Source organism: Pongo abelii, chromosome 9, assembly GCF_028885655.2.
Source record: "Pongo abelii isolate AG06213 chromosome 9, NHGRI_mPonAbe1-v2.0_pri, whole genome shotgun sequence".
Taxonomy (NCBI): domain Eukaryota; kingdom Metazoa; phylum Chordata; class Mammalia; order Primates; family Hominidae; genus Pongo; species Pongo abelii.
Window position 1 is genome coordinate 34,129,850 of NC_071994.2, and position 11,490 is coordinate 34,141,339.

An 11,490-nucleotide genomic window follows, 5' to 3' on the forward strand; every position below is an offset into this window, starting at 1 on the left:
GGGAGGCTGAGGCAGGCAGATCACGAGGTGAGGAGTTCCAGACCAGCCTAGACAATATGGTAAAACCCCGTCTCTACTAAACATATAAAAACTAGCCGGGCATGGTGGCGTGCACCTGTAGTCCCAGCTACTTGGGAGGCTGAGGCAGAAGAATCGCTTAAACCTGAGAGACAGACGTTGCAGTGAGCTGATATTGCACCACTGCACTCCAGCCTGGGTGACAGAGCGAGACTCCATCTCAAAAAAGAAAAAAGAAATGTGGCTAGGCCAAAATGAGTTGTGGTGTAAGTGTGTAAATACATACCAGATTTCAAAGACTTAGTACAAAAAAAAAAATGTAAACTATCTTAACAATTTTTCATATTGATTACATGTGGAAATAAGATTTGGCTATATTAGGTTGATTAAATATATTAATTTCACCTGTTTTTACCCATTTTATTAAATTCCATATGTGGCTTGTATTATATTGCTGATGGACAGCAGTGTTCTAGAGGGTGTCATAGAGAAGGGCACATGAGTTGGATTTTGAGAGATGAGTGGTAGTTAGCCAGGTAAAGAAAGATAAATGCATTATTCCGGGCAGAGAGCACAACACGTAGGTAGGCAGTGTGAAAGTTCTGTGGAATGGTAAAAAGTGTGTCTGGAGCAAAGCTTGGGATAAAACAGAAAAAGATAAAATGTAAGATTTGTTTAACATTTTTTAAAGTATAATATGTTAAATTGAGGATAGAAGCCAAAAAAATAGCGCCATCTTCTTTGGTCTAATATATTTAATTTCTTGGTTTTATTTTGCATATGGACATGTAATAAACTGAATAACTACTCTCAGGCAATAAAAAACAACTCCTCTGCTGGGTTAATTTTTCTTTTGAACAGCTTTATTGAAGTATAATTTGTATACTATAAGTCCATCCATTAGGTGTACAATTCAGTGGTTGTTAGTAGTAGATTCAATGGTTGTTACTGTTAGATTCTTAAGTTTTAAAAGATAACTTAGAGTTTAGCAAGAAGTGTCATTTTCCCACTTCCAGATATAGAGGACCTCCTGAGACTCTTAAAATTTAATACACCTCTGTCAACAATTCTTAATTCATTTACATTTCCATATTTACCTGCCAACCTAGATATTGTACCTCTGCAAGAGTTAAAGTAGCTAAATATAGCATAGTCCTGGTGCCTCAAAATAAGACACTCAATTATTTCTAAGTTTGAGTTTGCCATCCTTCCATGTTCAATGTATTTAAAAAATAGCAGTAGTCTGACTAATGTCAGCAGATATGTACTTGTCATTATTTTTAAAAGGCAAATGGGATACCTGGTTCAGACGGCACTGTTATAAATGGTTTTGCATTAGAACTGCAGTACAGCAGAGGAGGGCTGAACTAGAAGGGAAAAAAACATGGCTTGCAGTTACTGCTCTGCTACTCAATCACCAAGAGCCAGATCAAATCTCTTAATTTTTCTGAAGCTCAAGTTTCCTCATCTATAAAAATCAAGTGTGGTAATAGTTAAACCTTTCTGCATAGGATTTTTGTAAGGATGAAGTGAGATCATGCATATGAAAATATTGTTGCATTGTAAAAGTGAATTAAAAAAAAATTTAAAATCTTTTTTAATATCCTAGAGGACAATAATACCCGAGTTTTGTTTGAACGGGTTTTAACATCTGGAAGCCTTCCTCCTGAGAAGTCTGGGTAAGCCATTGTGAAAACTTGTTGATCAGGTTCTAAAGACAGCTTTCTTACCTGAATTGTGGTCTATGGGGTGAATGTTTGCTTGAGTATGAGTTTCAAGAGAAATTTCCTTTCCTTCTCAAGATTTATTTTACCTATCAGCAGTACTTTTATACCTGTTTAAGATTATTTTTAAATTTCTGCACAGTGATTAGAATTGTTTTTAAGAGATGCCATAGCAATTTATTATCATCTTTCCTGTTTACTATATATCCCTAACCAGAAACTGTGGCTCATGCCTGTAATCCCAGCATTTTGGGAGGCCAAGGTGGAAAGATGACTTTAGCCCAGGAGTTTGAGACCAGCCTGGGCAACATAGTGAGACCCGATCTATACAAAAAATGTTAAAAATTAGCTGGGTGTGGTGGTGCATGCCGGTAGTCCCAGATACTGGGAGGCGGAGGTGGGAGCTGGAGGACTACTTGAGCCCAGGAGGTTGAGGCTCCAGTGAGCTGTGATCACACCTCTGCACTCCAGCCTGGGTGACAGAGTGAGACTCTGTCTCAACAACAACAAAAAAATCTCTCTCTCTCTCTCCCTAGAAATTGATATTAACATGTTAAGAGAGGCATTCTGAAATTTTCACCTCCCTTACTCAAAAGCAAAGACTCTTGTAAATTCAAAGTTTGTTTTACATATTATGTCTCTGACTTACGGTTTTGTCTCTTAGTTTTACCATACAGAGGAACAACACTGTCAAGTGGTACAGTGGAAATATTATAGTAAGGCTTTGGAGTCTTGGGTTCAATATCCAGCTAGATGGCAAATTTCATAGCTATACCAATCTTCACTTTCTTACTAACAATAATGTCTACCAGTGTAGGATTTTTTGTGATAGCCACATATCTGGTATATAAGAAGCACTTAATATATTACTTTAGTACAAAGGTGCACAGTGACATTTAAGTAGTCTCAGAGCATTAATTTTAGCTGTTAGAACAATGATGAGGCACCAGTTTTTCCCCAGTGATCCACATTAATGGGAAACAATAGAGTAATCATATGAGATTTTGGAGTGTATTTCTATTCATATATTAGATGAAGAATGTATTCTACATTATAATTCCTGCCACTTAAAATGAAGCCACATTATTCAGGAGAAATTAGGAATCTGTCTAGGTTGCTTTTCCAACTTCTCCACCTAGAGTTTATCCTCTCTAAGGTAAGTCTCTCATGTTGACCACAAAGCAGCAGCAGCTATATTAAATAAGTAAAAACTCAAAAATGGGCTTAAATACTGAAGTGATAGGTTTATAATTTACTTTGAAATACTTAAGCAAAAATAAGATGAAGGAAATATGGCAAAATATTAGCAATATAGGTAGTGGTATATAGGTATTCATTATGCTATTCTATTTTTCTATAGTTTAAAAATCTTTATAATAAAAAGTCACTTTTTATAACTTAAGGGAAAAAGAGAGAACTTAAGGTGTTTTTGTAAATGAACTCCCTGCCCTAAACCCAGAATAATTAAAGTATTGATTGTATTTCTTTTCTTGCAGAGAAATCTGGGCCCGATTTCTAGCATTTGAAAGTAATATTGGTGATCTAGCTAGTATACTCAAAGTGGAGAAAAGACGGTTTACAGCATTCAAAGAAGAGTATGAAGGGAAAGAAACGGCTTTACTAGTAGATAGATACAAGTTCATGGATTTATATCCTTGCTCTGCAAGTGAATTAAAAGCACTTGGTTATAAGGTATGTACTTAGGATCAAGATGTGGAGTGTCCTCACTTTTCCAGTGTTTTAGAAGAGTTCATTGATAACCTGCACTCTAAATTCTGAAATGTGAATTAATCTAGTTTTAGAATAGATTTGCAGGAAGCAAGAAAAAACTTCAGAGATTTTCCTTGGGTTTAGGAAATGCTGAGTGTCAAAGTAGCTGAACAAAATGAGAATTGAAATGGGATTTAATAGTTTCATTCTGTCCCTGAAATTGTCAGTGCCTTATATCTTATATCTGGTGGGCAAGATGGAGGGGGTGTGGAGGGAAGAAAAACAAAAGAAAATCTGAATATCATCTTAGGTATTACTTTTTTTTCCTAATAGTTCTTATCAAATTGATAAATATGTTTTGACAGATCTTAAACCAAATGTACTTCCTGTTGCATATTTTGTAAGATATAATGAAGAAATATTACAGCTTGTGAAATCCATAAAGTTCCTTGAGGGATTTGTATTCTTAAAACAGCGCTCCTTCAGTGGCCTTTGGGGGAATTAGCTCATCTATGAATAGAACTCTTCTATAGAGACTACTGACTCATAAGAAAACAAATCTGGCACCTGAACCTGTTCAGGCCACAGGGAGAGATTAATATTTACAAAGCCCCAGTAACAGCCCTTGCTGAGAAAACCACTGTTATATCATCTCTTAATCTTTCTGTGACATGTGAACAAAGACTAAAATGGAAATTCACAGAGAAGTCCTTGGTTGATCTCTTTAAGCCAGCCACCATTAGGATGTTCCTGACCATCATTCTCCTTTTTCTCACTGCCCTCTTTTAGCCTGGGTCTTGCTCTGTCTGATCCAGATAAAATATTTTGAGAAAAAACTACCCATAATTGATATTCAGACATTTGTGTTAATGGAAGCCCCATTTCTGTGCCAGATGCAGATTCCTGGTATGAACCATAGGATTACTGCTCAGGGATAAGTAGTTTCTGCTTCTAGTTTTAACTACTTCTCAATGAAAAGTCAAAGATATTTTAAGACTACAGTAAATCCTCATTTAACATCATAGGTTCTTAGAAACTTTGAAACTTTGACTTTAAGCTAAATGATACACAGCTGGTCCTCAAATAACGTTTTTGTGTTTAACATGGTTTTGTTATAACCTTGATAAGAAAAAAATTGGTTTTGCTATACATCGTTTCTCTTTTTTTTTTTTTTTTTTGAGATGGTCTCACTCTGTCGCCCAGGCTGGAGTGCAATGGTGAGATCATGGCTCACTGCAGCCTCAATCTCCCTGGGCTCAGGTGATCTCCTGTTCAACCTCCCAAGTAGTTGGGATTACAGGCAAATGCTACCACACCTGGCTAATTTTTGTATTTTTTTGTGGAGATGGGGTTTCACCATGTTGCCCGGGCTGGCCTCAAAGTCCTAGGCTCAAGGGATCCACTTGCCTTGGCTTCCCAAAGTGCTGGGATTACAGGCAGCAGCCAACACGCCTAGCCCATCATTTCTCTAAAAGTTGCAGTTTCCTAGAACCTATACAATGTTAAGTGAGGGACTTACTGTACTTTGTGCAATTGCTAGAAAAAGCTATTTCAACTTTTCTAAGATGAAAATGAAAATGAAGGCAGTTAATTGAAATAAAGATCTGCCAGGCACAGTGGCTCACGCCTATAATCCCAGCACTTTGGGAGGCTGAGGCAGGCGATCACTTGAGCCCAGGAGTTCAAGACCAGCCTGGGAAACATGATGAAATCCCATCTCTACCAAAAAAAGAGAGAAAAATACAAAAATTAGCCAGGTGTGGTGGTGCCTGCCTGTGGTCCCAGCTATTCTGGAGGCCAAGGTGAGCCCAGGAGGGAAGCTGAGGCTACTTTAGTGAGCCGTGATCAAGCCATTGCACTCCTGACTGGGTGACACAGTGAGACCCTGTCTTAAAAAAATAAAATAAAAAATAAAAAATACAAATAAACAGAAAGATAGATCTTATAGTGGCCAGGTGTGGTGGCTCACACCTGTAATCCCAGCACTTTGGGAGGCCAAGGCGGGTGGATCATCTGAGGTCAGGAGTTTGAGACCAGCCTGGCCAACATGGTGAAACCCTGTCTCTACTAAAATACAAAAATTAGCTGGGCTTGGTGGCGGGCATCTGTAATCCCAGCTACTCAGGAGGCTGAGGCAGGAGAATTGCTTGAACCCGGGAGGTTGTAGTGAGCCAAGATAGCACCACTGTACTCCAGCCTGGGTGACAAGAGTGAGACTCTGTCTCAAAAAAAAAAAAAAAAGAGTAAGTATTCAGGAGTAGAACTACTTCCTGAATATGATGTTTTCCATCTTATATTTCTATTTCTACTCTTTTGTTTTTTGGGGAAGGATTAATGTGCTTCTGTGTGTAACGGTAGGTGGTATGGTATATATGTATCTGTGTGAGAAAGATTTTTAAAAAGCGATACCCAATGTGTCTACCATTTAGATTTGCTTATATAATTAATACCAGATGTTGCCAACTGCATTTCAACAAATTTTGAGAAAGTGGAATGCTTTTATATCCCTTGATGGCAGCAAAAAGGGGTTCTTTTGTTTCTAGACAGACAGAGTAGTAACACTGGGTTGCCTGGAGCAGAGGAGCTCCTCTGAGATAGGGCCTCTGTTCATAGGTGACTGTATTGCTCCCTTTGGCATATCTTGTCTCAGCCCTGGCAGGGCAATGCTAGTGTACTGAAAAGAAGACTGTGGATGGATTTGAGGTCAGAGAGGCCTGCCCTCCCAATCCTCCTCTCTCTACTTCTTATTAGCTGTGTGACCTGGGAAGTATCAAAACCTTTGTGAGCTTCAGTCCCTTCTATAAAATGGAGATGTTACTATTTCCCTCATTAAAAACAGAATTGCTAAAATTGCTTGATGAATAGTGTCTGCTCAGTAAATATTCCTTGTCCCCTGTAATAAATAGTACATTGGAAATAATTTTTCATTGCATTAGCAAAATCTTAACCAGTGTGATGCCTTCACAAACCAGGACGTCACTTAATCCAGCTTCTTCATTTAATGAAACTGCTGTTCAATTCTAACGGAAGGGAGGTGTCAGAATATCTAAAATCTTGAATTTTCCTCCAAATTATCCTGGCCTCTACTTGGTTCCCAGTCTTATGACTATCCAGAAAAGCTTGTATCTGTCCCACAGATGTCCTACCTGGCAACACTAAGTTTAATGACTTTTAACTTGTGTGGGGTAAAGCTAGAATACACTGAGTCTTAGAACCAAATAGCTTTCCTTGTTAACAATCTTTACCATCATTAGAGTCCTTGCTTATCCATCTCCATTTTCTTTCTGTGGTTTTAACCCAGATATTCACACCGTATCCTCAAGGTTATGAATTGCATGATTATTCTCTAGTAGTCCCTTTTTCAGGTTTAGGATTCTTCTGTTCTGCATTTTCAGGATGTCTCCCGTGCTAAGCTAGCAGCTATAATTCCAGACCCAGTTGTAGCTCCTTCTATAGTGCCTGTTCTGAAAGACGAAGTGGATAGAAAACCAGAATACCCTAAACCAGACACTCAGCAGATGATTCCATTTCAGCCACGACATTTAGCACGTAAGCCATGACTTTAGATCCAGTACTGAGACGTTGGTTTGTTTGTTGATTTAAATCCAAAGTGTGGGGGTAAAGTGACATGGCCTCTCAATTGTGGGTTAATTATTAGACTTAGGATCACTATGACAAGTGATTTAGCTTTAATCTTTGAACCAGATTAACTAAGAATGTCCTAAAAACAAAACTTCAATGATCCAGATTCCAGGAACCCATTTTGGCAGTAATACTTGGTTTTCAGAAATGCTGCTATGGCCAGGCGCAGTGGTTTACGCTTATAATCCTGGCATTTTGGGAGGCCAAGGCAGGTGGATCACCTAAGGTCAGGAGTTTGAGACCAGCCTGACTAACATGGTGAAACCTTGTCTTTACTAAAAATACAAAAAAATTTCTGGGCATGGTGGCACACACGTGGAATCCCAGCTACTTGGGAGGCTGAGGCAGGAGAATCACTTGAACCCGGGAGGCGGAGGTTGCAGTGAGCCAAGATCGTGCCATTGCACTACAGCCTGGGCAACAAGAGCGACACTCTGTATCAAAAAAAAAAAAAAAGAATGCTGCTATGTGCAGATTACCTGAACAGCTGGTGGAAACTTTCTTCACTGATATGATTTGGTTTCTTTACTTACTAATGGTTAGTAGCCTCTCTAGATTCTTTTTGAACAAGGCCCTTCTGATTAAATACGCTGTTGAATAATTGACTTGAAACAGGATTGCTAAACAAATGACTTGTGTAACTCAGAAACGCTCTTTGACAAAAACTGACTTTAGTTCAGTCCCTGGTTGTCTTACGCAAAGTCACTTGTCTACTTCTCTGCCTCCCAGTGGCCATGGCATTGAGACTGCTCTGTCTCACCCACTTTGGTTTGGTAAAGCCCTAGAAGTATTTTCAGTGTCCAGAACAAAGCAGCAGACATGGAAGATCTTTATGTGCAAGTCACTTGATTTTAGCTCTGTGTAGAAATTCTTCCATTCCACTTGATTCATACTTTTATTTTTCTCACAGCTCCAGGTTTACACCCTGTACCTGGTGGAGTGTTCCCAGTCCCTCCTGCAGCTGTTGTTTTAATGAAACTTCTCCCTCCTCCTATCTGTTTCCAGGTTTGTTCACTTATTTTCATGGTAGATACTGGCTCTGTGGGTCATAGTAATTGTGTATAAAGTTACTACTACTTTAACTTGTCAGATTACTGGGATTAAAATTTATTCATGTCAAAATAGGGTCCTTTTGTACAAGTGGATGAACTGATGGAAATTTTCCGAAGATGCAAGATACCAAATAGTAAGTAACAGAAGCTCCATTTCAGAGTGTCATTCCACATTGTTGTCTCATAGGCAGTAGAGATTATTATTCTCTGCCACTGAAGTTTTCGAAACCAGCCAGCCAATTTGAAGTGCAGTGAAACCCAGCAGTTACCCAAAGCCTCTTTGGCAGAGAGAGGCTTATTCACATTGAATTCCACTAAGTAAAATGTCATAAAAGTTTATCTTTTCTATTCATGTGAACATGCACTATCAGGCTTGGCTTATGAAAATTATTAGTTTTAACAGCAGCTTTTGTCTTTTTCTTTAATTATTTAGTATCAGTAGTACTATCCCATGTTTTGCTAAAGTAGTAGGCTATGAAATGAACTGTAAAGTATCCACAGTTGAACATACATACCCTTTCATAGTGGAATATGTTTTTACGTTTTGTTGTTTTTGTTTTAACAGCTGTTGAGGAAGCTGTGAGGATCATTACTGGTGGGGCCCCAGAGCTAGCTGTAGAAGGCAACGGCCCCGTGGAAAGTAATGCAGTACTCACCAAGGCCGTCAAAAGGCCCAATGAGGATTCAGATGAAGATGAAGAAAAGGGAGCCGTTGTCCCTCCTGTTCATGACATTTACAGAGCACGGCAGCAGAAGCGGATTCGGTAGGGCTTAAACACCTCTGCAGAAAACTCCTGTCCAGGATTCCTTTTGCCTCAAGTCGTATGTTTAAAAGAGACAACGCTTTGTTACAAGGTTCTTGGAAACAAAGTTGTATTGTCATTGGTGCCTCTATCACATGGTTCTTGAGAAAAAACAAACCAACCTGTGTGAATTTTAGAATATGGAACAGACCTATGAGCTAAGCAAAATTAGGTTTTCAAAAATGTGAGAACAGTACAAAATGGCAGAACCACATTTTGTTCCCTCTTCAAGGGTGTCTTGTATGTGCCGCTTGAAGATTTGTGAGTTTTTCAACAGTTTTATTTTAAAAACTGGATGGCTTATGATTGTAAAGCATTTTATCACATTTTCTGAAAACAATTGTTCTTGGTTTGCTTATGTAGAGTCCTGCCTTATTGTTTGTTTTTATTTATGGCAGAATGTATGAAATCCGTTTTTGTAGTTTCAAATTTTAAAAGTCCTTTAAAAAATAAAAGGATTCAGAAACATCATGCTTCCTCTGCTTCTTTCAGATTTTATTTACAATAACTACTTATTTTATGTTATTTATCCAATACCATTTAAAAATAAATGTCAGTACAAGGAAAAGTCATCTTGTATTTACTAAATGTATTAATCACATACTCTTCCCTGGTCTTTTTTAGTGCTAACTAAAAACATTTTTAAGAGGCAAATTAAACATTTTAGAAATCCTCAAATATGAATGCATTTGCTCCCCAGTAAATCTGAGGCAGATTGAGATCCTGTTAATACTCTGTCTCTCTTGAAAGCAACCTAAGTATGGAAATTCCTTTAACCACCTGCTGTCTTGTTCTCACATAGAGTATCTCTTATCTAAAATACTTGGGACCAGAAGTGTTCAGGATTTTGGATTTGTTCATATTTCAGAATATTTGCATCATACTTACCAGTTCACCATCCCTAATCCAAGAGTACAAATTCCAAAATACTCCACTAAGCATTTTTTTTGTGCATCATGTTGGTACCCAAAAGATTTTGGATTTTGGAACACATTGGATTTCAGATTTTCAGATTAGGGATACTCAACTTGTATATTTTCACAGGGGCCCAGTGCTCAAGAACACTTTTTTTTCCATGAGCTAAACATAGATAACATTAAGGAAAATGACATCTATTTAACTAAATTCTAATTACAGTGAGCAAAAACTTGTCATGCAAATTAAGTCCAAAGAACTAGACTTTGCTCTTTGGTAACAACATTACCTCCTCTTCTCATTACTAGTTAAAAACTAAAAGCAGGAAGGAAACAAAAAGGAGGGGAGGACAAGTATTATGATTATAAAGAAATGATCTTACATATTAGAAACAATTTAGACAGTTTAGAATTTGAATTCAGATGTGATTAAATAATCTGACATTTAAAATCAGCTTCAAATGTCTCATAAAAGTCTTACTTGTAAAAAAAAGGTTATGCTGAATCATTTACTCATAAAAATTTGTATGTAGCAAGATTATATAAATTGGTCAAAAGTGTGTTTAGTTTCCAGTATTTTCCCATTAAAGCTAAAATCGCCTCTCAAAACAAAGTCAGCTGCCTCTAATTCAGACTTTCTTATCCTTTCAAGCATCACTTTCAAGTTGTGAGTTTTTTAAAAATATCACAGTTTCCATCAAAACTTAAGACTCAAGTAGGCCAGGTGCGGTGGCTCACTCCTGTAAATTCCAACACTTTGGAAGGCCGAGGTGGGCGGATTATTTGAGGCCAGGAGTTCAAGACCAGCCTGGCCAACAAAGTGAAACCCCGTCTCTACTAAAAATACCAAAAAAATTAGCTGGGCGTGGTAGCCCAAGCCTGTAATCCCAGCTACTTGGGAGGCGAAGGCAGAAGAATTGCTTGAACCAGTGAGGCAGAAGTTTCAGTGAGCCGAGGTAGCACCACTGCACTCCAGCCTGGGTGACAGAGCAAGACTCTCTCCCAAAAAAAGACACAAGTAATACCATATGGCATAGACTTTAAAATACAGAGGTGTAGGCTGGGCGCGGTGGCTCTTGCCTGTAATCCCAGCACTTTGAGAGGCTGAAGATTACTTGAGGCCAGGAGTTCGAGGCCAGCTGGCCAACATAGTGAAACCCTATCTCTACTAAAAATACCAAAAAAAAAAAAAAAAAAAAAAAAAAAGTTAGCTGGGCATGGTAGCACAAGCTTGTAGCCCCAGCTACTCTGGAGGCTGTGGTGGGAGGATCACCTGAGCCCAGGAGGCCAAGGCTGCAGTGAGCCATGATTGCACCACTGTACTCCAGCCTGGGTGAAAGAGTGAGACCCTGCTTCAAAAAATATATACAGGTGTAGACTTGTTCCTGAAGTGCTATTTTTGGTGGTTAGTGTCGGAGGTAAGCAGCGACTATCTGGGGCTGGTGGTGTGGGGATAAGAAGAATTTACCAAGACAATTGTAGGTAGAGAAAGGTAGGTTAGAGAAGGTATGAAAATGCATTGCAAGGTTGGAACAGGCAGAGAAGGGGCTTGTCTGCAAAGAGACAAAGGCTTGCTGGGGATTTTATAGGACGGTGCTATGTGCTGAAGAGGGTTTTATGTACTACT

General features: G+C 38.6%; 1 protein-coding gene across 1 annotated transcript in view; it reads left to right on the forward strand.

Moving 5' to 3' along the window:
* Positions 1-9,416, forward strand: part of CSTF3 (cleavage stimulation factor subunit 3) — a 76,870-nt gene extending 67,454 nt beyond the window's left edge. The window contains 6 exon segments of the mRNA NM_001133756.1: positions 1,628-1,697; positions 3,239-3,434; positions 6,848-7,001; positions 8,005-8,099; positions 8,220-8,280; positions 8,712-9,416. Of these exon segments, the coding sequence (NP_001127228.1) occupies positions 1,628-1,697; positions 3,239-3,434; positions 6,848-7,001; positions 8,005-8,099; positions 8,220-8,280; positions 8,712-8,914 (779 nt within the window). The 3' untranslated portion in view covers positions 8,915-9,416.
* The last annotated feature ends 2,074 nt before the right edge of the window (positions 9,417-11,490 follow it).